Source organism: Scyliorhinus torazame, chromosome 3 (genome assembly GCF_047496885.1).
Source record: "Scyliorhinus torazame isolate Kashiwa2021f chromosome 3, sScyTor2.1, whole genome shotgun sequence".
NCBI classification, from domain to species: Eukaryota; Metazoa; Chordata; class Chondrichthyes; order Carcharhiniformes; family Scyliorhinidae; genus Scyliorhinus; species Scyliorhinus torazame.
The window spans coordinates 73418516-73445887 of NC_092709.1; the positions used below are offsets into that span (position 1 = coordinate 73418516).

General features: G+C 44.2%; 1 protein-coding gene across 3 annotated transcripts in view; it reads left to right on the forward strand.

Moving 5' to 3' along the window:
• Window positions 1-27372, forward strand: part of LOC140408515 (uncharacterized) — a 164970-nt gene that overhangs the window by 96123 nt on the left and 41475 nt on the right. For all 3 annotated transcript variants that reach the window (XM_072495804.1, XM_072495801.1, XM_072495802.1), the window contains 3 exons: window positions 1482-1656; window positions 14881-14970; window positions 25271-25432. In XM_072495804.1, coding sequence (XP_072351905.1) covers window positions 1482-1656; window positions 14881-14970; window positions 25271-25432 — 427 coding nt within the window. The remainder of the gene's footprint in view (window positions 1-1481; window positions 1657-14880; window positions 14971-25270; window positions 25433-27372) is intronic.

Sequence of the window (27372 nt, forward strand, 5' to 3'; positions counted from 1 at the left end):
TCCGCATCCATCGCTACCACCACCTCCGCCTCCTCTCCTTCTGAGGGCATCATAACATTTAAAAGCCTTCGAACATTGGCCTTGAGTTGCCTCCTCTTTACAAGTCTTGTCTGGTCTTCCTCTATCACCCCCGGGACTCTATCTTTGTGGCCAGTATCTTTGCCAGCAGTTTGGGGTCCACATTCAATAGAGAAATTGGCCTGTATGACCGCAATGCTACGGATCCTTCTCCCGTTTCAGGATCAATGAAATCGAGGCCTGTAACATTGTTGAGGGGAGGACTCCCTTCTCTCTTGCTTCATTAAATGTCCTCTTAAATGTCCTCACCAGCAGTGGGCTCGATAGCTCTGAAAACTTCTTATAGAGTTCAACCGGGTAGCCGTCAGGACCCGAGGCCCTGCCCGACTGCATGCCCTCCAGACCCTTGATTATTTCCTCAATCTCAACTGGGGCTCCCAGCCCTTCCACCAGATCATCTACCCTCGGGAACCTCAACTGATCCAAAAACTGCCTCATCCCCTCCACCCCAGCCGGGGGTTCCGACTCATATAATTTATTATAGAAATCCTTAAACACCTCGTTCACCCCTGCTGGGTCCAGGACAGTATTCCCGCCTCTACTCTTTACTTTACCTATCTCCCTGGCCGCCTCACTTTTCCTGAGCTGGTGTGTCTTGCCTTTTCCCCGTAATCATAAATCGCCCCCCTTGCCTTCCTCAACTGTTCCACCGCTTTCCCTGTGGTCAACAGCCCAAACTCCACCTGTAACCTCTGCCGCTCCTTCAGTAGCCCCGTGTCCGGGGCCTCTGAGTATCTCCTGTCCACCTGAAGTATCTCCTCCACTAATCTATCCCTTTCAGCCCGTTCCGCCTTTTCTCTGTGGGCCCGTATCGAGATTAATTCCCCTCTGACCGCTGCCTTCAGAGCTTCCCAAACCGTTGCTGCGGAGACCTCCCCCATATCATTTGTTTCCAGGTAGTTCTGGATGGACTTGTTAACCCGCCCACAGATCACTTCATCCGCTTAAACAAATATTTCTGTTTGCAGAGTCTTACAAGGCATTATCTGTCTTCCCTATCTCTCAGAAGCTCCTTCTAATCACTCCCTGGTGTCTGTTGCTATCAGGCTTAGCCTCGTACTACTAAGTAAAGTCTTTGGGAAGTACAGAGGTCACCAGGCATTCAAGCTATTGATATAGTCCTGAAGACATCCAAAGTTTACTGATATTAGTTGTTTTTTTTAATTCCAGTGGGTGACACTCCTTGCTGTTAGCATTTTAAACCCCTTTCTGGTCACTTAGACTAATACCCTTAATATATTATTCAATCTCAGTTCAGCAAACAAAAATAAATGCATTCATTCTGGCTCGTGTATTAATATCTTCAATTGTACAACTTTACTTACCTAAAGTTTTACTTGTAGTTCAGGTGATCTGTACTTCAATATTATAGTGACTTAATATAACTTTGTATTTTTGCACAGGCCTCTGCATTCTCTAATGCAGACCCTAGATAGACCTTCTGTTGGAAAAAGTCCACGTCCTAGAACAACAGAATCTCGGTATTTGGGGACATTAAAAGTCTTGGACACCAAGTCTTCCAGAAGTGCAACTTTTAACCTTGAAACTGCAGATACAATCAGAGCATCCATTTATCAGGTGATCAGTAATACCATGCCACGATATTAAAAATATATACCAGTGAATCTTCTGTGTTATTCCTCACAATTGAAGGACAGATATGCTTTGAATTGTTTCATTGTATCGGATGGAGATACATTACAGCTCAGAAGCAGGTCAGAATAGCAGACATCACATAGGATTACATTGGACATATGGCATAGAAAATAGTCATTTTGTACAACCAGTCCACGCTGGTGTTAGTGCTCCACTCTACAGGGAGATGATGACATACTGGCAATGCCACTGGACTTGTAATCCAGAAGGCCAGACTAATGGGCACATGGGTTCAAATTCCACCAGAGCAGCTGATGGAAATTAAATTCAACTCAAATAATTTGGAATTGAAACTTAGTCTCAGTAACTGTGAGCATAAAACCATTGTCCACCGTCATAAAAACCCATCTGGTTCACTGATGTCCTTGGCAAAATGGCCTCCTTCTGCACCGTAACAATTCTATGAGGGAAGGAAATCTGCCATCTGCTATTTTACTTTTTCTGGTCTACATGTGACTCCAGATCTGGTTGACTTTGAACTGCTCTCAGGGGAAATTAGGGATGGGCAGCAAATGCTGGCCTTGCTGGTGACGCCCACACCCCATGAACAAATTAAAAGAAAAGTTTGAGCCTCCTTCCGTCTTTATTCATCTGAATCTATCATTGTGACCCATTTCATTCTCTCGCATCTGCTTGTCTAGCTTCCCCTTAAATGCATCTTCACTATTTGTTTCAAGTACATCTTGTGGCAGCGAGTGCCACATTCTCTCACCACTATTGGGTAAGACATTTGATTGATTGATTGATTTGATTTATTGTCACATGTACCGAAGTACAGTGAAAAGTATTTTTCTGCGGCCGAGGAATGTTCACAGTCCGTACATAGTTGACACAAGAATAATCAACAGAGAACAATGACAAATGGTACATCGACAAAACAGTGATTGGTTAGACTGGTTACAGATTGTTCTGAATTCTTATCTAATTTCTTGCTGACTTTCTTAATAATAGCTTCTCGTTATGCCCTTAAAATATTCAATGGAAATATTCCATCTGTATTCACTCAATCAAAACCTTTCATAATTTTAAAGATCTCTATTACCGTTACCCCTCAGCTTTCTTTTTTAAAGAGAAAAAAGACCCCGCCTGTCAGTCCTTTCCTGGTATTTCCTGATATTACCATTATTGTGTTACTAATTGATATCAATCTAATAGAATTATTGCAGCATTACCACCTTCAAGATTTTAATGTGCCGCTGCAGCCAATCAGAAAATGTGCCCTTTACAACCTGTTTCTGATGGAGTCTCTCCAATGTATTTCTCCTCTCTCTTTTCTGGTACTCTCCTCTCTTTCATCTTTCCTTCCTTTGATGGACAGCCCAGGCGCTCAAGCACCAGATAGTACAAGATAAAGGTAAAGGCCATGGGACAGCAATGAATAAGGAATTCTATTCTGGAATAGCAGCAAGAAAATAAAACCTATTATTGTCCATCACTAATTACCATCTTTTTGAACTCTGCAATTGTGCTGTAAGGTAGGGAGTTTTAAGAGTTTGACAATGAAGGAATGACAATATCTTTTGAATCAGAATATGACTTAAAGGACAACTTGCTTGTGTTGAGTAAATACGTGTCTGCTCCCCTTGTCCTTGTGTGACAGATCACAGGTTTGAAAGGTGCTATTGAAAAAGACTTGATGAGTTGCTGTAGTGTATCCTGTAGAGACAATATACTGCATGGTGCACTAATTCTTAGGGAAAGTGAATTCTTATGCTGGTGAATTAAGTGGCACGGTGGCACACTAGTTAGCACAGCACCAGGGTCCCGGGTTCAATTCGAACCTTGGGTGACTGTGTATGGAGTGTCATGTGAGAGTACCTTTCAGAAATGGATGTTTATCAAATAGCTGTAGTGGATGTACCTTTAAGAAATGGGTGTTTATCAAATAGCTGCAGTGATGTCAGTGTGACTCTGCCTTTACTTTTGCTTTGAGCAAAAAAGCTGGTGTGTGTCTGTGTGTTTTAGTTTAGTTTTGGAGTTGAACAAGCTGCAGTCACATCAAGAAGGTGCATTGATCTCTGCAATCTAAAAACTGTCTCCAGATCATTTGAGGATTTCAAAGTAATACTTGTTTCTGTAGAAAATGTAAACCTGCTGTCTTTCTGTAAAAAGGGTCTTTTGGTCTTATGGGTGTTGTTAGGAAAGTTATGACGGGTTACTTATAGAATATTGTATCTGTGGGGATTATTGGTGTAGATAGTTGTTAAGATGTTTACTGTGAGTTTATAAAGTGTTAACTGGAATCACAAATATACATAGTTTTGTTTTAAAAGAACTTTAGATCTCTGTTGCATCACGCCTGTAAAGTAGGCCCTTGTGTTCCCATAATCACAATCTATTAAAAGTGGTGGGTCAGGTGAACTCCATGATACACTTTGGTGTTCTCTAAACCCTGGCCCATAACAGGAGTTTGCACGTTCTCTCTGTGCCTGCGGGGGTTTCCTCCGGGTGCTCTTTTTTCCTCGCACAGTCCAAAGATGTGCAGATTAGGTGGATTGGCCACATTTAATTAAAGATAATTAAATTAGATTGTCCCTTAGTGCCCAAAGGTTAGGTCAGGTTATGGGATTACAGGGATAGGGTGGGGGAGAGGGCCTAGGTAGAGGGTCGGTGTGGACTCAATGGGCCGAATAGGCTTCTTCTGCACTGTCGGGATTTGATCATGATCAAGCAGAATGCTTTGTCAATTTGATAGTGTTGAGCTTCTTCTGCACTGGTGCTGAACTGATGCAGCCAAAATACTTGATCTGACTCCTCACCTGTTGACGGTGAAGTCATGGCAGGGCGATTCCCACAAAGAAAATACGAAGTGCCATTTCGAGCGAGAAAACTAGTGAGAATCTTGTCCGCTGTTCCTGCGCGATTCCCATCATAATCCACCGACACACAGATTTATGCCTACTGCAGGAATAGACCGATCATATTTATGAGATGGAAACAGAAAATACTGGACAATCTCAGCAGGTCTGACAGCATCTGTGGAGAGAAAAGGGAGCTAACGTTTTGAGCTTTGACAAAGAGTCATCCAGACTCAAAATGTTGGCTCCCATTTCTCTCCATTGGTGCTGTCAGACCTGCTGAGATTGTCCAGTATTTTGTGTTTTTGTTTCAGATTCCAGCATCTGCAGTATATTGCTTATATATATGAGATGGATAGAAGCATTTCCAGACTATTGCCTGCGTTCACTGAAACAACATTTCCACCCCTGTGCAGGAATGCCCAGTGAATTCTAGCGCCATGATCTGCTTCCAGACCTCAATCATTCTTATTTATCCAGTCATAGCCAAGGAATCAGTTGCATTTGCTTCTCTTCCACTTCCCACATTGTTATCTCTGTAGTCCTCCAAGAATCTATCCTTAGTCTCCTCCTATTCCCCATCAAGCTGCTCCCCCTTAGTCAAGTCGCTCAAAGTCAGGTCAAGTTCCACATACTGTATCAGCTAATGACATCATCCAGCTCTACCTCTCATCGCATCAGGACAGTCCCTTCATTCACAATCCCTCCAGTGTCTTTAATTTGTTACACGTCTTGTCCCATATTCAGTACTAGATGATTAGAAATCTCCAACTAAATAATGGGAAAAACCGAAGCTCGTGTCCACGTTACAAACTCTGTCCTTAGCCATCAACTCGTGGTTCTCTCTGGAAGCTGTCTGACATTGAATCACACCATCTGCAACCTTGGCATCTTTGAGTTTGTAGGGGTGTGACCTACGCAGACTCGGGGAGAATGTGCAAATTCCACACGGACTGTCTAATTACATTTTCTGTACTTCAACTCCTGGGATTGCCAGCAAAATCACCATTTATTGTCCGTTCCTATACAACTGAGTGGCTTTCCGGGTCATTTCAGAATATAGTTGTGAGTCCACTACATTTCTGTGAGCCTGGAGCCACACAAAGGTAACCGTGGCAGATTTCCTTCCCAAAAAGACATTTGTGAACTAGATGAGTCTTTACGACAATCTGGTAGTTCCACATCACTATTACTGATATAAGTTTTTGTTTCAGTTCCTGATTTAATTAATTAACTGGATTTATATTATGATATTTAAAGCTGTTGTGGTGGGAATTGGACACCAGTTTCCAAATCATTAATTCAGAGCTCAGGATTACTGCTCCAGCAACATAACCACAAAGTTCCACACTGCCATCATCGAGAATGGTGTTCCCGCAGTAAACATCATAGTGAAGTTGTCTGCGAACAGGGTATTGCAGTCAGCGCCACAGTAAAGCAGTCTGGAAATGGCGTCATAGTGAAGCAGTCTGATCCAGTGTCCTCACAGTCAGCATCGCACTGAAGCGGTCTGGGAATGGTGTGCTTGCAGCCAGCATCACAGTGAAGGGGTCTGGGAATGGTGTCCTCACAGTCAGCATTGCAGAGAAGTGGTCTGGGAACGGTGTCCTCACAGTCAGCGTCGCAGAGAAAAGTGCTTTATTTTGGAAGATTAGAGTAACTGAGAAAGAACACAAATAAATGAAAGTCAGGGATATTATAATAAAGTAATACAAGTAAGAAAAGTAGGTTAAGGGAGGTAAAATTAGTGTCAAGGAGTAAGTTATTTAAGTATAATTGTTTATTAAAAAAGGGAGTAAATAAGGGGCTAAAAGATAGTCATAGCAGCAGAGTCTCCTGCGCTATGAGGCAAATCATGGAAGCTTCAGTTGTCCGTGATGACCACGTGCAGGAAGTGTGTCCATCTTCAGCTACTGGCTAACCGCATTTCGGAGCTGAGCAAGTCGTGGATAGAACGTTCAGTGAGATGGTCACACCCAAGGTGAAGATTGAAGAGACAGAAAGGGCATGGGTGACCACCAGGCAGAGTAGAAGAAGGCAGATAGTGCAGAAGTCCCCTGTGGCCACCCCATTCTAACAGATATACCGTTTTTGATACTGTTGGTGGAGATGACTGTGTAGGGGAAAGCAGTGGCAGACAACTTCATGGCACCATGAGGGGGTCTGATGCACAAGAGGGGAGTAGGAAGAGTGGCAGGGCTACAGTGGTAGTGGTTTCAATTGTAAGGGAACAGGCAGGCATTTTTGTGACTGGAAAAGAGACTCCAGGATTCCAGGGTTGTCACTGAACGCTGCATGGCATTCTGAAGTGGGCGGACAAACAGACAAATATTGTGATGCATATTGGTACCAACAATATAGGCTGAAAAAGGGATGAGGTCCTGCAAACAGAATTTAGGGAGCTAGGAAGTAGATTAAAAAACAGGACTCAGAAGATAGTAATCTGTGGATTACCTCCGATGCCACGTGCTAGTGAGGAAAGAAATAAGTTAGGCAAGGTGCATACATGGATGGAGAGATGGTTCAAGAGGGAGGGCTTTAGATTTCTGGGACATTGGGACCATTTTGGGGGATGGTAGGACCTGTACAAGGCAAATGGGTTGCATTTGAATGGAAATGGGGCAAGGGTCTTTGCTGAAAGGTTTACTCATGCTGTTGGGAAGGGTTTAAGCTAACTTGGTAGGGGGTTGGGATCCTGAGAGAAGGTTCAGCAGGGATAGATGCACAGCCAAAAATTAGAAGAGACATGTGAGTCAGGAAGGCATGGGTGAGGGTGTGTTTGGTGCAGGGTTTATTGCATTTGGGAATGTAATGTTTTGATTTTCTTTTTATGAAATGTTAAAATGCAAAAATTTGAATGTAAATACTTTTCAAAAAAAGGCATAGAGGTTAAAGAAGTGTTTTTCAAACTTTTTTGCCCGGGACTCATTTTTACCAACCAGCCATCTATTGCGACCCACCATTTTCTCTTACCTTTATTGCGAGAGGTGAGCCTGGGCTTATATTCCATAATCTAGAGTAGCGAAGAATGAGAAATGACCTAATTGAAACAGGCATAATTCTCTCAGGACTCTACAGAGCATATGCAGAATGTAAGTTTGGGTGGTTTACAGATGATATGAAAATTGGTGAGGTGATAAATAGTGAGGATGATAGCCTTAGATTACAGGAGGATATAGATGGGCTGATTAGTGGGAAATAGAATTCAATCTTGATACGTATGAGGTGATGCACTTGGGTAGGACAAACAAGGCAAGGGAATACATGATGTACGGCAGGATCCTCGGAAGCACAGAGGATCAGAGGGACCTCGGAGTGCATGCACATCGGTCCCTTAAGTAGCAGGGCAGGTGGATACAGTAGTTAAGAAGGCATATGGTATACTTGCCTTTATTAGCCGACATAGAGTTTAAAAACGGGGAAGTTCTGGAATCCACATTATAGGAGGGATGTGATAGCACTGGAAAGAATGTTGCCTGGGCTGGAGAGTTTTAGTTACAAAGAGAGATTGGCTGGACTGGGGTTACATAAGAACATAAGAACTAGGAGCAGGAGAAGGCCACCTGGCCCCTCAAGCTCAAGCCTGCTCCTCCATTCAATGAGATCATGGCTGATCTTTTGTGGACTCAGCTCCACTTTCTGGCCCGAACACTATAACCCTTAATCCCTTTATTCGTCAAAAAACTATCTATCTTTATCTTAAAAACATTTAATGAAGAAGCCTCAATTGCTTCACTGGGCAAGGAATTCCATAGATTCACAACCCTTTGGGTGAAGAAGTTCCTCCTAAACTCAGTCCTAAATCTACTTCCCCTTATTTTGAGGCTATGCCCCCTAGTTCTGCTTTCACCCACCAGTGGAAACAACCTGCCCGCATCTGTCCTATCTATTCCCTTCATAATTTTATAAGTTTCTGTAAGATCCCCCCGCATCCTTCTAAATTCCAACGAGTACAGTCCCAGTCTTCTCAACTCTCCTCGTAACCCAACCCCTCCCTTCAGCTCAGGGATTAACCTAGTGAATCTCCTCTGCACACCCTCCAGCGCCGTCCTTTCTCAGGTAAGGAGACCAAAATTGAACACAATACTCCAGGTGTGGCCTCACTAACACCTTATACAATTGCAGCATAACCGCCCTAGTCTTAAACTCCATCCCTCTAGCAATGAAGGACAAAAAGTCAATTTGCCTTCTTAATCACCTGTTGCACCTGTGAACCAACTTTTTGCGACTCATGCACTAGCACACCCAGGTCTCTCTGCACAGCAGCATGTTTTAATATTTTATCATTTAAATAATAATCCCTTTTGCTGTTATTCCTACCAAAATGGATAACCTCACATTCATCAACATTGTATTCCATCTGCCAGACCCTAGCGCATTCACTTAACCTATCCAAATCCCTCTGCAGACTTCCGGTATCCTCTGCACTTTTTGCTTTATCACTCATCTTAGTGTCGTCTGCAAACCTGGACACATTGCACTTGGTCCCCAACTCCAAATCATCTATGTAAATTCTGAACAATTGTGGACCCAATACTGATCCCTGAGGGACACCACTAGCTACTGATTGCCAACCAGAGAAACACCCATTAATCCCCACTCTTTGCTTTCTATTAATTAACCAATCCTCTATCCAAGCTACTACTTTCCCCTTAATGCTATGCATCTTTATCCTTTGCAGCATCCTTTTGTGTGGCACCTTGTCAAAAGCTTTCTGGAAATCCAGATATACCACATCCATTGGCACCTCGTTAACTACCTCACTAGTAATGTCCTCAAAAAATTCCACTAAATTAGTTAGGCACGATCTGCCCTTTATGAACCCATGCTGCGTCTGCCCAATGGTACAATTTCCATCCAGATGCCTGTTGTTCTCTTTGGAGCAGAAGAGACTGAGGAGGGGGGGGGGGAAAGAAACATGATTGAGATGTATAAAACTATGAGGGCCATAGATCAACAGGGAGAAACGTTTCCCCTTGGTGAATGGTATCAATGACCAGGGGGCATAAATTTAAGATAAGGGGCATGTGGTTTCGAGTGGATGTGAAAAAAAAACTTTTCACCCAGAGGGTGGTGGGAGTCTGGAACTCACTGCCTGAAAGGATGGTGGAGGCAGAGATCCTTGTAACATTTAGGACGTATTTAGATGTTCATTTGCGATGCCAAGGCATACAAGACTGGGGCAAGTGTTGAAAAATGGGATTAGAATAGCTTGGTGGTTGCTTTTGACCGACGCAGACGCAATGGGCCGAAGGGCCTTTTCTGCTCTGTAGACTTCTATGACTCTATATCTACTCCATCTCTAACTTCCACCTTCATATCATTATCTGATTCCGCCCAGCCTCAGCTCATTTACTGCTGAAATCTTGTGCGTTTGCTACTTCTAGACTATTCCAACACTCCTGGCTGGACTTCCATCCTCTACCCATAAAGTGTATCCTAACTCACATCAAGTTACATTCACTCCGTGACTCGTGGATCCACATTGGCTACCAGTATAACAGTTTTTAAATTTTCATCCTAGATTTGAAATCTCACCATGGCCTTGCCCTTTGCTATGCTGCAGCCTCACCCAATCCTACAACCTTCCATGATCTCTTTTTGCCTTCAGTTCAGAAGGGATTCTTGTGCATCCCTCATTTTAATTACACCAGCATTGGTGGTCAGGCTTTGTTGTTGCTAACCAGAGGAATTGCAGAGTTTGGGGGAAGACAAGCTTTTAGGTGTGAAGTTTTTTTTAATGTGCTCTGCTCGAGTGTTTACAGATAATTGGACTCGAACAGCATCCAGAGGTTGTATTGACTCAGATGCTGAGGGTTTCAAACACAGCACCCTCAATTTCTCCAACATCCATCCCCACCTCTGATACCTGAGGCCTTTCATCTCTATCTCCCCCATAGGAACCCCTCTGCTTGAGGCTGGACCCTCACCCACTCCCCCACCCTGAGCTTGTTATTAGCCCCTCCCCTGGGTTGGTGCTCAGCCTTATCTGGTCCTGAAACCAAATTCCCAGTGTTTCTGTCCGAATGGATTATAAGCCTGTAAATTAGACTGACTGCACAGGGAGGGAAATGAGTGGTGGGGAAAACCTGTTACATCACATTGTCCCATGCATGTTCTGGAGTTCAGGACTCAACTTCACAGAATTGTTACTGCGCAGAGGAAGGCCATTTGCCCATCATGTCTGCACCAACTCTCCAAATGAGCATGTACCCCTGCACATTTTTAATATTCGTAATCATATCTGTGTCATGCCTACATATATAGCTATATAAATGTATAAAGCTGTTTACCAATATATCTAATCATAGGTATGACCTCCTGCCAGTGGGTGGCACCAGACATGCATCACATGACTGACGTGACTCGGCAGTTGGTAGTAGGATGGAAAGTAGGACAGTCGCACTTAGAGTAGCTCCTTGGGAACTTGAGTAACTTTGTTTGTATATAGATCTGTTAGTTATCTTCCCACGTGTTTGACAATAAATCATCATTCTGGTTGAACATATGTTCTGTGTGTGTCTTCATCATCGGGGGAACCACGGAACACAACAATCTCATGCCTCCTTGAATGCCTTGATTGAACCTGTCTCCACCACACTTCCAGACAGTGCATTCCAGACCTGAACCACTTGTGGGGCGTACTCCAATGACAGGAAAAGCAACTCGCTGCGACACAGTATGGCCGATAGAAGCCGGGAGACCCAGCTCCCAAATTATAGAATCATAGAATCCCTGCAGTGCAGAAGGAGGCCATTTGGCCCAGTGAGCCTGCACCGACCCTCTGGAAAAACACCCTACCTATTCCCGTAACCCCACCTAGGGGAAATTTAACATGGCCAATTCACCTCAGCTGCAGGTCTTTGGACTGTGGGAGAAAACCGAAACAGCTGGAGTAAGCCCAGGCAGACACGGGAAGAATGCGCAAACTCCATACAGAGGAATCGAACCTGGGTCTCTGGTGCTGTGAGACAGGAGTGTTAACCACTGTGCCAACTTGCTACCCGGGCTCGAAACGCCTCGCGAGATCTGATGTGACCCCGTGAGAGGTTGTGACGTAAAATCCTAATCATTATGGCCGGGATCATTTTTTAACAAATCTACATATTATAGTGAGGCAGCTAGTTTCACTCTAAAATGCAGTTTCCTGAGGTACCTGAGATGTTGGGATCTATCCCCTTCACCTCGGAGACCTCGGGTGAGTTCTGTTCAGCACTGGTCACCACAAATGGGGACAAGACGGAACGGCACCTGTGGATGTCTCCCAACTGATTGGAGGTCCCAAGGTGCATGCCCTTTGGGCAGAGTGGTACCCTGGCACTGATGGTGCCACCAGGCACCCTGGCAGTGCCAGCCTGGCACCCTAGCAGTGCCACCTGGGTGTCATACTGCCACTGCCAAGGTGCCCAGGTGGCACTGCCAGTTGGCAGGGTCACTGCCAGGATGCCAGGTTGGCACTGCCAAGGTACCACGCTGGCATTTTTTGCGCCGGTTTCATCGGGCCGGAGGTGCCCTGCATGGAGGCTGAAGGTGGTGCGGGAGCCCTCCCATTGTGCTTTGGGGCGGGTCATGGGGCCGCATCGGGGACTTCGGAGCTCCTCCGTGTAGAAAACGGGGCTATGTGCGGCCTTAGCCGTGCATTTCCCGCTGTGGCTCTTATTCATGTGAGTGGCGTTGTATAGCCATGTATTTCTTGGCGCTGCGAGCACCGGGAAACACCCGACTAAATGCACTCGCTGTGGGATTTTGTTCCCATTTAGTTGAATTGCACCTGTAATACAGAATTATTTCAAATCTGTGACCTCTTGTTCTTGGTCATTTTATGAGCAGGGACAGTTTCTCCCTGTCTACTCTGACCAACATTCTTTATGATTTTGAACACCTCTATCAAATTTCCTCTTGCCTCCTTCTCTTAAAGAACAGTCCCAACCTCTCTAATCTATCCTCATATCTGACGTTTCTCCATGGAACCATTCTTATAACCCTCTTGTGCACTCTCTCCAGTGTGTTTACTTCCTCCCTAAAGTGTGGTGCCTAGAACTTTACACAATACTCCAGCTAAGGTCCAACTAGTGTATAAGTTCAACATTACCTCCTTGGTCTTGTGCTCCAAGCTCCTATTAATAAAGCTCAGAATTCTATTTGCTTTATTAACTGCTCTCTCCACCTGTTCTGCCACCTTCAATGGTCTATGCACATGCATTCTGCATCCCTTGAAGAATTTTACCTCTTATTTTATATTGTCTCTCCATGTTATTCCTACCAAAATATATCACCTCACACTTCTCCACAATGAACTTTTTTGCCACCTATTTGTCCACTCCACCAACTTGTCTCTGTCTTTTAAAGTTCCACACTGTCCTCTTCTCGGTTTACAATACTTGCAGTTTTTATCTTTCCAGCGAACTACTGGGTCACCCTGTTCTTGCCAAACCAAATAAAATTAGCCCCTTTGGGGCAGAAATTCCTTTGCAGAAATTCTGTTTGTTTCTTTGACTGTCCACTGACTTCTGCGCATTGGAATTGGAATGGGCTTTTTAAATATAGATTCTCAGAATGGACCCATAGCCTATGAAGGCGGCAAAACAGAAGAGCAACATTCTGTTACTCCACAAGGTATATCTGCATTGGATCTAAAAAATTCTTTTATCCTACTTCCCTTGAGGCAAAGCAGCCCAAACCAGTTCCTGCCCAACTTCAGTGGAAAGCCAACTACATATCTGTTTTCTGATGTATAGATGTTTTGTTCTTTTCACCTCGTATTGCAAAGCTCGATCCTTTACAAAGCATAACAATTTAAAAGCAGTGAACCCGCTCAACATGGTTAATTTGAAGCATGAAGAGCAGACAGTCAAGTACTAATAAAATTATTTCTTAAATGAAACAAATGTAAAAAATAATTTAGACATAAGTTATGAACAAAGTTATTCCAGGACATCCTGGTTGTATTTGCACGTAATGAAGAAAGACGTAAAATTGTAGTTTGATATCTGTATGGCTGTAATTTATCCATGTACATAGCCACAATATTCACCTGTAGTCCCACATCCTTGTCTCCTTTCCTCCACTTAAACCCTGCCGTCATTGATTTTAGTTTCCATTTAGCGACATATGGTCAAGTGACTTTAACATCCTGCCTTTGCGTCGTCTCATCCCCCGACCGCAGTTTGGGAAATCAGACCATAAGACTTTTTCTCCCGGCATACAAGCAGAAACTCAAGGGAGAATCCAACTAAGGTTGTGTAGTGCTGGTCTGAGATAACAGAAGAGCTCCTACGTGACTGCTTAGAGACAGTGGATTGATCCACATTTAAGAACTCAGCGACCAACTTAAATGAATATGCCACCACAGTCACACACTTCATCAGCAAATGTGTGGACGACTGCGTGCCAAAGAAAGCAGTGCATACATTCCCCAACGGAAACCATGGCTCAATCGCGAGATTGACTCCCTACTGAAGGACAGGTCAGAGGCGTTCAAGCCAGACGACCCTGACCTATACAAGAAATCCAGGTATGACCTCTGCAAAGCCATCCGAGATGCCACCCACGTCGACACTACCACCAAGAAAACACAACAGCGCCTGTACTTCTAAGACTAAGGAGACTAAGGAAATTTGGCATGTCCACATTAACTCTTACCAACTTTTACAGATGCACCATAGAAAGCATCCTATCTGGCTGCACGCAGCCTGGTATGGCAACTGCTCGGCCCAGGACCGCAAGAAACTTCAGAGAGTCGTGAACACGGCCCAGTCCATCATACAAACCTGCCTCCCATCCATTGACTCCATCTACACCTCCCGCTGCCTGGGGAAAGCAGGCAGCATAATCAAAGATCCCTCCCACCTGGCTTACTCACTCTTTCAATTTCTTCCATCGGGCAGGAGATACAGAAGACTGAAAACACCCACGAACAGACTCAAAAACAGCTTCTTCTCCACTGTTACCAGACTCCTAAACGACCCTCTTATGGACTGACCTAATTAACGCTACACCCCGGTATGCTTCACCCGATGCCGGTGCTTATGTAGTTACATTGTATACCTTGTGTTGCCCAATTATGTATTTTCTTTTATTTCCTTTTCTTTTCATGGACTTAATAATCTGTTGAGCTGCTCGCAGAAAAATACTTTTCACTGTACCTAGGTACACGTGACAATAACAAATCCAATCCAATCCTTTGATTAAACATTCCTCTTTCCAGTCCATTTCCTCATATATTCCTTTGTTAAGAATAAGAATGATATACAGACTGAATCTTTACACAGGAACTATCAATCTAGGACTATAAAATACCTGTTATTATTTCCCAACAATTACATATGTGTTTATTTATGTTTTATAGGTTTGGCTAGAAAAGAAAAAGCACATTTGTCATGAAGAACAAAAGAAACAGAAACTGAAAATCCAACAGGAAAATGAGAGGCGAGAACAGGTGTTCAAAGTTTAAGAGTTTTGTTCATCTCAAATATATTGGCTTGATAACGTTTATTTGTTAGATTTTGAAATGTATGAGGCTAGGACTATTTAATTAATCCTGAAAATGACTTGCTATAATGTTTTATGGTTTATTTTATCATACTTGCAAAAATGCTCAAATATAAGGTGAGTTCTGAATTTTAATGGTATTTTTAATGTCAGACATTATGCGTTATGTGTGAGAAATTATAGTTTTCAGGATGAGAATTTCTGAATGTTTTTTAATTGAACTTAAAGTAAGCACAGCTTCATTAAAAAGTAATCCCACCTATTTCTATATTATAGCATTGGTCTCCTTCAACAATATGATCAATTGACTAACATCTTTGCTCATTACAAATGAAATATGCTGAAGCATGCTCAGGACCCAGTTGTCAATTAAACATTTAGAGGAGAACTTAAAATAAGTTGGGTTTATTAACCCACAGCAGTTGGTTTAAGTGCAGCAATTAATAATTTCCAATATGTATATTCTCTGTCATTGTTTATGATAATTCTGACATCTTATATACGATCTTAATTGTGGAATATTTGCATCATATAGAGGTCACCCAGCCCATCATGTCTGTGCCAGCCATTGTAAGACCGATACAATTAAGCCAGTCCCTGCACTTTCCCTATACTACTGCACATTTCCCCCTTTATACATTTATTTAATTATTGAATCTTTTTTCATCACCCTTTGTGGCTGTGCATTCCAGATCATGACAACTTGCTGTGTAATTTCTTTTTCACTCCTGTCGCCTCTGGGTTTCATGCTAATCAGAGTAAACCTGTGACTTTTAGCTACCAAACATTCTGGAAATGCAAACAGTTGTTCTTAATTTACTCTTATCAAAACCCATAAAGATTCTGAACACAACCATCTAATCTACCCTTAACCCTCCTTTATTCTATGGAGCCCCAGTTTCTCTAGTCTGTCCAGGTAACTGAAGTCTTTCAGCCTGGTACACTTGTAGTAAGTCCCCTCCGTGCCCTCTCTACGGCACAATGTCTGGAATTGGCCAGTAATGCATTGGGACGAAACCAGTGTTTTATAAAGGTGTTGCATGACTTTTAGCTTTTGTATTTTAGGGGAGGAGTAAAAAGTGTAGTAATGCAATAGTTATAGGGGATTCAATTGTCAAGGAAATTGTAAAGTGTTTCTGTGGCCGTACGCAAACGAGACTCCAGGATGGTATGTTGCCTCCCTGATACTAGGGTGAAAGATCTCTTGGAGCAGTTGCAGGACATTCTGGAGGGGGAGGGTGAACAGCCAGAGGTTGTGGGTACACATCGGTACCAATGACATAGGTTACAAAAAGGGATGAGGTCCTAACAACAGAATACAGGGAGTTAGGAAGAAAGTTGAGAAGTCGGACCTCAAACGTAATGATCTCAGGATTACTACCAATGCCACGCGCTAGTCAGAGCAGAAATGGCAGGATATATCGGATGAATATGTGGCTGAAGTGATGGGAGGATTTCAGATTCCTGGGGCATTGGGACCGGTTCTGGGGGAGGTGGGACCAGTACAACTGGAGAGGTTACACCTGGGCAGGACTCGGACTGATATCCTGGGGGGAGTATTTGCGAGAGTGGTTAGGGAGCATTTACACTAAAATGGCAAAGAGATGGGAACCTCTGCAAGGAGTCAAAGGAGGAGGAAGCAACGACAAAAACAAAGATAGAAAGGGGAATAGGAAAAGTGATAGGCAGAGAAACTAAGGGCCAGATTCAAGCAGGGCCACAATGAAAAATATTGGGAGTGAGTCAAGTAATGTTTAAGACAAGCTTAAAGGTTCTGTGCCTTAACCTGCAGAGCATTCGCAATGAAACGGATGAACTAATTATGCAAATAGATATAAACAGGCATGATATAATCGGGATTATGGAGACATGGCTGCAGGGTGACCAGGGATGTGAACTGAATGTCTAGGGATATTCAGTATTTAGGAAGGACAGACAAAAAGGACAATGCAGTGGAGTTGCATTGCTGGTTAAATTGGAAATTAACACAATAGTGAAGAAGGATATCAGCTCTGACAACGTGGAATCTGTGTAGAGCTAAGAAACACTAAGGGACAAAAACGTTAGTGAGCGTTGTATATAGACCCGCAAACTGTAGTGATGATGTTGAGAATGGAAATGAAAGACACATGCGATAAAGGAACATCTGTAAATATGGGTGATCTTAATCTGCATATAGATTGGGCAAATCAAATTAGCCACAATACCGTAGAGGAGGAATTCCTGGTGTGTATACGGGATGGTTTTCTAGACCAATAGGTTGAGGAATCAACTGGAGAACAGGCCATCCTAGACTGGGTACTGTATAATGAGAACAGAATGATTGGCAATCTAGTTGTGGGAGACCCCATGGGGATCAGCGACCATAATTTTTCATCAAGATGGAGAGTCAAGTGGTTGATTCTGAGACTAGGGTCCGGAATCTTAATAAAGGAAACTACGATGATATGAGGTGTCAGTCAGCTTTGATCGATTGGGGAACGTTACTTAAAGGGATGACAGTGGATAGGCAATGGCAAACATCCAAAGAGCATATGGGGGAACTGCAACAATTATTTACTCTTGCCTGGCACAAAAGTAAAACGGGAAAGGTGGCCAATCCATGGCTTACAAGGGAAATTAGAGGTAGTATTCGATTCTAGGAAGAAGCTTACAAATTGGCCAAGAAAAACAAGTCTGGGGATTGGGAGCAGTTAAGAATTCTTCAAAGAAGGATCAAGGGATTGATTAAGAAGGGGAAAATAGAGTACGAGAGTAAACTTGCAGGAAACATAAAAACTGACTGTAAAAGATTCTATAGGTATGTGAAGAGAAAAAGATTGGTAAAGGCAAATGTAGGTCACTTACAGTCAGAAACAGGGGAATGTTTCATAGGGGACAAAGAAATAGCTCAGCAACTAAATACATACTTTGGTTCTGTCTTCTCAAATGAAGATACAAATCAGATACCAGAAATGTTGGGGAACACAGGCGTTAGTGAGAGGGAATAACTGAAGGAGATCAATATTCATAGAGAAATGGTGTTGGGTACATTGATGGGATGGAAGGCTGATAAATCCCCAGGGCCTGATAACCTACATCTCAGAGCACATAAGGATTTGGCTCCAGAAATAATGGATGCATTGATGGTCATCTTCCAGGATTCTATGGGCTCCAAACAGTTCCTGCAGATTGGAGGGTAGCGAATGTAACTCCACTATATAAAAAGGGAGGTAGAGAGAAAACAGGGAATTATAGACCAGTAAGCCTGACGCCAGTACTCAGGAAAATTCCAGAATCCATTCTCAAATATTTTATAGCTGAGCACTTAGAAAACAGTGGGAGATCGGACAGAGTCAACATAGATTTATGAAGGGAAAATCATGCTTGACAAATCTATTGGAATTCTTCGAGGATGTAACTAGTAGAGCTGACGAGGGGGAGCCAGTGGATGTGGTATATTTGGACTTTCAGAAGGCTTTCGACAAAGTTCTGCATAAGAGATCAGCATGTAAAATTAAAGCGCAAGGGATAATAATAACAATCTTTAATGTCACAAATAGGCTTACATTAATACTGCAATGAAGGTACCGTGAAAAGCCCTCAGTCGCCACATTCCAGCACCTGTTCGGGTACACGGAGGGAGAATTCAGAATTTCCAAATTACCCAACAGCACATCTTTCGGGACTTGTGGGAGGAAACCAGAGCACCCGGAGGAAACCCACGCAGACACGGGGAGAACGTGCAGGCTCCGCATGAACAGTGACCCAAGCCGGGAATCGAACTTGGGATCCTGGCACTGTGAAGCAACAGTGATAACCACTGTTCTACCGTGCCACCAATTAAGGGTAGTGTATTGAGATGGATAGAAAACTGGTTGGCAGACAGGAAACAAAGGGTAGGAATTAACTGGTCTTTTTCAAATTGCCAGGCAGTGACTAGTGGGGTACCGCAAGGATCGGTGCTGGGCTATTCACAGTGTATATTAATGATTTAGATGAGGGAACAAAATATAATATCTCCAAATTTTCAGATGACACCAAGTTGGGTGGGAGGGTGAATTGTGAGGAGGATGCGGAGATTCTTATGTGTGATTTTAACAAGTTAAGTGAGTGGCAAATGAATGGCAGAAGCAGTATAATTTGGATAAATGCGAGGTTATGCACTTTGGTAGCAAAAACTTAAAGGTAGACTATTATCTGAATGGCCATAAATTAGGAGAGGGGAATGTGCAAAGAGACCTGGGTGTCTTCATACACCAGTCACTGAAAGTAAGCATTCAGGTACAGCAGGCGGTAAAGAAGGCAAATAGTATGCTGCCTTCATTGCAAGAGAATTCAAGTACAGGAGCAGGGATGTCTTGCTGCAATTATAATGTCTTGGTGAGGTTACACCTGAAATATTGTGTGCAGTTTTGGTCTCCTTATCTGAGAAAGGATGTTCTTGTTCTAGAGGGAGTGCAGCAAATGTTTATCAGATTGATTCCTGGGATGGCAGGACTGACATATCAGGATCCCTTCCAGAATCCAGAGAATTTGGGGATATTATAACCAATGCCTTTACTCTCTTTGTTGTCACATCCATTAAGATGCAAGGTGGTTGGCCACCAGGCCTTGGGGACTTGTCTGCCTTCAATCCCAATAGTTTGCTCAGTACTTTTTCCCTAGTGATAGCGATTGTTTTAAGTTCCTCCTTTTCAACAACCTCTGCATTACTTGTTACTATTGGGATGGATCTAGTGTTCTCCACCATGAAAACCGAGGCAAAATATTGATTTAGTGTCTCTGTCATTTCTGTGTTCCCATTATTAACTCCCCAGTTCCATCTCCTAAGAGACCAACATTGACTTTAGCTGCACTCTTCTTTTTATATACTTATAGAATCTTTTGTTATCCTTTTTTATATTTTGCACTGATTTCTTTAATAATTTACCTTGGATCTTTTTATAGCTTTTTTTAGTCATCTTTTGTTTGTCTTTAAAAGTTTCTCAATCCTCCAGCCTGCCACTGACCTTTGCAATATGATATGCGTTAGTTTGTGCCTTTATGTTATTTTTAACCTCCTTTCTTAGCCATGGATGCATTTTCCCCTTCGTACAATCTTTCTTCCTCTCTGGATTATATTTTAGTTGGGAGGAATTGAATAACTCCTTCAATGTCTGCCACTGTTCATCAATTGTCCTAACTTTTAGTCTCTCTGCCCAGTCCCAGAGGGCCAAATCTGTCCTCATGCTTATGTAATTACCTTGGTTTAGCCCTAGAACACTAGTGTGGGACTCAATTTTATTGCCCTCAAACTGATATTGAAATTCAAGCATGCGATGATCACTCTTCCCTGGAGGATCATTCACTACAAGATAATTAACTAATTCCATCTCATTACACAATACTAAATCCAAAATAGCCTGCTCCTTGATTGGTTTGACCACATATTGTTCAAAGAAACAATCACTTATAAACTCTCTGAACTCTCCCTCGAGGCTACCCTTGCTAATTTGATTAATAATAATGTTTATTAGTGTCACAAGTAGGTTTACATTAACAGTGCAATGAAGTTACTATGGAAATCCCCTAGTCGCCACACTCCCCTAGTCGTCACATACTGTGTCCTACTGTGGAACTACTATTAGGGGACTTCTAGATTACTCCCACCAGGGACTTCTTTCCTTTGCTATTTCTTATTTCTACCCAAACTGATTCCACCTCTTGATCTCCAGTGCCAATATCATTTCCAACTACAGCACTGATCCTTCCTTTACTAACAAAGCTACACCACCTCCTTGTCCTTTCTGTCTGTCCTTCCAAAACACTGAGTATTCTTGGATATTCAACTCCCAGACCTGATCTTCGTGTAATCATGTCTCAGCGATCGCCACCAAATCATGCCCCTTTGTCTTTATTTGCGTATGAAATCATTAATTTTATTCCTAATCCTACATGCATTCAGATACAAAGTTTATCCCACTAAAAGATTACCTACTCTTGTATGATTCCCTACTCTTGTATGATTCCCTGGTGTAATATGACATTTACATGCTCTGTCCCTTCCTTTCATTATTTGTTCACAATTTGCCTCCCTCAGGATCCACATAACCTCCGCCATCCCCTCCACTGGGTCTGCAACATATAACAACAGGTCATCAGCATATAACAACACCTGGTGTTCCTCCCCCCCCCCCCCCCCCCCCCCGCCACCGGACCAATCCCCTCCAGTTCCTAGACTCCCTCAGTGCCATGGCCAGTGGCTCAATTGTCAGTGCAAACAACAAGGGGGATAGGGGACACCCCTGCCTCGTGCCGCGGTAAACTTAAAGTACTCCGACCTCCGCCGGTTCGTAGCCACACTCACCACTGGGGCCCTATATAACAGCCTGACACATCTTATGAACCCTTCCCCGAACCCAAACCTCCCCAGCACTTCCCAGAGGTACTCCCACTCCACCCGATCAAAGGCCTTCTCTGCGTCCATAGCCGCCACTACCTCCATTCCCCCTCCACCGAGGGCATCATGATCACATTTAAGAGCCTCCGCACATTCGTGTTTAACTGCCTGCCCTTCACAAACCCCGTCTGGTCCTCATGGATCACCCCCGGGACACAATCCTCAATCCTCGTAGCCAGCACCTTCGCCAACAACTTAGCAACTACATTGAGGAGCAAAATCGGCCTATACGATCCACATTGCAATGGATCCTTATCCCGCTTCAAAATCAACGAGATCAGCACCCGGGACATTGTCGGGGGCAGGGTCCCCTCCTTCCTCGCCTCATTGAAAGTTCTCACCAGCAACGGGCCCAGCAGGTTCCACATACTTTCTGTAAAATTCAACCGGGAACCTGTCCGGTCCCGGGGCCTTCCCCGTCTGCATGCTCCCCAATCCTTTAACCAGCTCCTCCAGCCCAATCGGCACCCCCAAACCAGCCACCTGCTACTCCTCCACCCTCGGGAACCTCAGTTGGTCCAAGAATCGTCGCATCCCCCCCCCCCACCCTCCGGGGGCTCAGACCTATACAGATCCCCGCAGCCTAGGTAGTTGACCAGTCGAGATGACATGTTAGAAGTAATGAGATTCGTGCTCCATTCGCCAGAATCTTTGGAAGATCCTGAAGAGTGCTGTCCAGTGGACTGTTCTTTATCCTGATGACTGCCTCACTTCTCAGTTGTTATCCTGGACTTTGCACCCTGATGATCATGTGGTGTCTGTTAATGTTGTCTATTCATCAGTTTGCAGGGTTGTAAATGTTTTGGGTGGGACTGTCCTGCACCATTGGTTATCCTGATTTAATAAGGCTTTATCATGTTAAGCTGAATATTGAGTTTGGGATTTGTGCATAATTTCTTTATCCTAATAGATCCTTGGGGGGATATGGGTGGTAAGGTTAGATTTGTTCTCACTGTGTTTGAGGGAGTTTTGTTTTAAACTTTGGGCTGCGCTTGTGCTTCTTCAAGCCCGGCAGACCGTGTATTCCCCTGTTGAGAATTGGGGTTTGTTAGACTCCCCTTTGGGGAGCATTTCCTGATGTGGGTCTCAATTTTGTCAGTTCTACTACTATCGGAGCTCTTGTGAATGAGGTTGGTCTGAATATCCTTTATCTGGTGGTAGGTGGCGTGTTTGGGTGGTTCCTCCCAATGGGGTTTTTTTTCTCTTTTATCCTCTTCGGGCATAAAGTATTGGTGTGTATTTGATGGTTTTACCGGGAGGTGTGTTCTGTATTGGACTGAATAGGTTTTGTTTTCGAGAGGTATCGGGATTGCGTGCCAAGGGAGTCCTTGGAGCCAATTCTCCAATCCTTCTTTTTTCATTGTGGCGATGTTGGGCTAGGCCAGGCTCAGCATCATTGTTAGTACCCTGTTTCTCATTGGATGGGAGTTCCTGCCTTGAGGGTGTAGTGGGGGAGTCTGGTTTGGGTAGGTCTGCATCCGGAGAGGTGAAAGTTGGGGAAGGGTCCGAAGGGTGTGTCCAGTAATTGTCCTTATTCTTCTGAGGAGTTGCATGGGCCCACTTGACGGTTGATTGGCGGTTCTTGCCGAGATAATAAATACGGAGGTGGTTTGTGGATCTGAGGGGTTTTCTTGTTCTTCATGTTTCCTTTGACTTTGAAAGTTTTTGGGGGTGTTGGTTCTACTTCTCTCTTTATACTGGTGCCTGTGAGGGCTAGCCACGGTGGTGTTAGTTGTTGGCCTTGCTGACATGGACATTCAGTTACAGTGCTATGTTTGTTTTTGGGTAGCCTAATCCTTTCTTCTTTTGACTGGTCTTGGTTTTGGGAGGGGGGGGTTCTCAAATCCCGGTATGGAAGATGGAGTGTTGGCCCTCCCTCCCTCCCTGAATGCTTCCCAGTTTTGGGGTCACTCTGACGGCCCTCCTGCCCTGGAGTGGGTCTCCCCCATGTTCACCGAGTTGGATCAGTTTATATTCGTTTTCGTTCCTGGCCCCAAGAAATCCTGTTGTCCTACTGAGTGCGGTACTGGTGGTTTGGTAATCTGTTTTGTCCTTTGTCTGGGGATGGGATTGTGGAAGTGCAATCTGTTGCTCTTGGCCCATGCACTTGCTCTTGATTTTGGATGGGAGACCCTAGACTGAGCATCAAGGTTTGATTTTGCCCGGTCCTCTCTTGCTCTTTGTTATTGTCATTCTGCCATCTCAATGGTGTAGGATGATTGCCTGCTCTGGTATGGAGAAGGGTTTAAATTGCGCTATAAGAGTTAGCTGATCCCTCTTAGCACTGGGGTTCTCGGGCTATTGTTTTATTCTTCTATCATTCTTCTAGAAGGGCAGCATGGTGGCGCAGTGGGTTAGCCCTGCTGCCTCACGGCGCCGAGGTCCCAGGTTCAATCCCGGCTCTGGGTCACTGTCCGTGTGGAGTTTGCACATTCTCCCGTGGGTTTGGGTTTTGCCCCCACAACCCAAAAATGTGCAGGCTAGGTAAATTGGTCTCGATAAATTGCCCCTTTATTGGAAAAAATGAATTGGGTACTCTAAATTTAAAAAAAAAATTCTTCTAGAACTACCATCATGTGATAAGCTGTGGCCATTTTATCAGTCCAGCCTTTTGTCCTTTATAAAAAAAGCAGAACACAAACAAGAGGATATGGAAGAGAAACAAATGGATTTTGTTTTTTTTTCCTTTTTGCCTTTTCAGGCGTGGAAACTGCCTATCTGCCCCGAACTATGGAATATCCTAAAACAACTGCTTTTCTATTCCCTGCGCTGTTCCTGCTGAGTGACACCATGATCTACACTACACTTCTTCAAGATGTTGTCACTCCCAGCATATCCGCAACTGAGTACCAGTTTAAAAGTGACATACACTCCAAAGACTTCTGCACCTCCCATCTCTTCCTACTGCAGTTTCTCCGTATCTCCTTCTTGTCCTGTTTGTCTGTGAAAGATGTTATTGGTATAACTGCTGGACTAGCTGCATCTGGAACTATCCTTGATCAAGGATTCCATCATGCCTATCGTATGAACTAAATTTCCCACCATGCTGAGAAAGAGCTCTACTGTTGTGTACTTTTTAAAGTTCTTAATGCTCATAACTACATTTGTCTACTTCAATGCTGTTAATGCTCATCTTAACATCAAATTATTTTAATTATCCAACTTCAGTGCCACCTTGGCAGTGCCAGACTGGCACCCAGGTGGCACCAGCAGAGCCAGAGTACCACCATGTCCAAAGGGTATGCAGCTGGGGGCCTCTGGTACCTTGGGAGACCCCCACGAGTGCAGTTCCAACTGGTCCCTCAGGTGCCTTGGGAATCTGCACATTAGTGATACAAACTGTCTCGCTCTAATATGCAGATTTACTAAAGAGTGATGGCTCTCACAAGGTGTTGCGAGCTGGGTAGATCTCAGGAGCAGGGTCACCCGGCTTTTATCGGCCACGTTGTGCCACAACAAGCTGCTTTTCAGGTGCAGTGTGGCTGTTGGATTGTGCCCATTGAGTTACAATTTCAGCTCAATTACCTTTTGTTACCAAAGGCAAAAAAAGCCTGAAAGGCTGCTGCCACACAAGATGTCCTGGAAATGCATCACAGAATAAGTTTTGTCCTGAATGAGAAGAGACATAAGGAAAAAAACTTGGATGGAAAATAAATAGAAAATGCAGTATCTTAATATTCAGGGGTTCTTATGAAGGCCAGTTTTCATAGGGAATGTTGGTTGGGAAATCATGTTTGAAATAATTTGCAACTATTAAAAAATGTATTACATTTTTTAAAAATATTCTGAAAGTTATAACTTTGGGTTGCTTTGTTTCTTTTAAAAGGAGAAGATTGAAAGCAAAAAAGAAGCAATGGCTTCATTTGAGGCCTGGAAGGCAAAGAAGAAAGGTATGCTTAAAGAAACGTATAACAAGAAGAAAGAAGAAGAAAGGAAAAAGCAACAGGCAGATGAAGAAAATAAACAACAGAAGGCAGTAGCAAAAAAGGCAATGAGAAATATTTGTTTAGATACATTATGAAATATATTGGGCAGAATTTTAAATCTCTTAGCCGCCTTCTCTCCAAGAACAGTGAAAACCTCTCTAATCTATCCTCATATCTGAAGTTTCTTACCCCTGGAATTATTCTTGGAAACCTCTTCTGCACTCTCTCCAATGCGTTTGCATCCTTTCTCTCGTGTGCCGCCCAGAATTGTACACAGTATTCCAGTTGAGGTCTAACGATTGACATTTTTTGAAAAATCTTTTTATTAAGGCATTTACAAATAAACATCAAACCAAGGTCAAAAAGAAAACAAACAGGAGATCACATCATAACTAAATAAGTAACCAACAACCACAACCCGCCCTCCCTGCCATGCCCCCCACCCTCTCTGCCTCCACCTTTTCGTGTTAACCCCAACCCCCTCCCACCCCCCACCCCCTCCCTCCCCCCCACTACCAATTCCCCGCTGTCTTAGCTGTCCTGGAAGAAGTCAATGAACGGTTTACATCTCCGGGCGAACCCTCCCATCGACCCCCCCCCCCTTAAGGCAAACTTAATTTTCTTTTTTTTAAAAATATTTTTATTCAAATTTTTACATATTTTCAACAAACAGAAATAAGAAAAAACAAAGAACACATAAATAAACATCTTATTGCTATGTCACGTATTCCCCCAATATACAAGCCCCCCATTAAACGATAATAAACACAGTAGTAAACACAAAGTACCCCCCCTCCCGCCCCCCCCCACCGGGTTGCTGCTGCTGCTGACCACCTCCTAACGCTCCGCTAGAAAGTCAAGGAACGGTTGCCACCACCTGAAGAACCCTTGCACAGATCCTCTTAAGGCAAATTTTACCCTCTCCAATTTAATGAACCCTGCCATGTCGCTGATCCAGGCTTCGCATCCTTCCACTGCAGCAGAATCGTCCGCCGGGCTACCAGGGACGCAAAGGCCAGAATACCGGCCTCTTTCGCCTCCTGCCCCCAACTCGGCTTAACCCGGGTGTTCACCACCTTAGACACCGTCCTCGCAACGCCCCTTCAGAACCCATCCAGCGCTGGGCACGCCAAAACATGTGGGCATGATTTGCTGGGCTCCCCGAACATCTCACATACCTGTCCTCCACTCCAAAAAACCGACTCAACCTTGCCCCAGTCATGTGCGCCCTGTGCAGAACCTTAAATTGTATCAGGCTAAGCCTGGCGCAAGAGGAGGAAGAATTTACCCTACCCAGGGTGTCTCCCCACGTACCCTCGTCTATCTCCTCCCCCAGCTCCTCCTTCCATTTACCTTTCAGATCCTCCACCGAGGCTTCCTCCTCCTCCTGCATCTCCTGGTAGATCGCCGAGACCTTGCCTTCTCCAACCCACACCCCCGAGAGCACCCTATCCTGGATCCTACGTGCTGGCAGCAGCGGAAATTCCCTCACCTGCCGTCTTACAAACGCCCTTACCTGCATGTACCTGAAGGCATTTCCAGGGGGGAGCCCGAATCTTTCTTCCAATGCCCCAAGGCTCGCAAACATCCCGTCTATAAACAGGTCCCCCATCCAACTAATACCTGCCCTGTGCCAGCTCAAGAACCCCCCATCCATTCTCCCCGGGACAAACCGATAGTTCTCTCGGATCGGGGACCGCACCGAAGCCTCTGCCTCCCCCCTGTGGCATCTCCACTGCCCCCAAATTTTGAGGGTCGCCGCCACCACTGGACTCGTGGTGTACCTTGTTGGCGGAAGCGGCAGCGGTGCCGTCACCAGCGCTCTCAGGCTCAAACCCACACAGGAAGCCATCTCCAGCCTCTTCCACGCTGCCCCCTCCCCCTCCATTACCCACTTGCGTATCATCGTCACATTGGCAGCCCAGTAGTACCCACACAGATTAGGCAACACTAGCCCTCCTATAGAACATAGAAGATTACAGCGCAGTACAGGCCCTTCGGC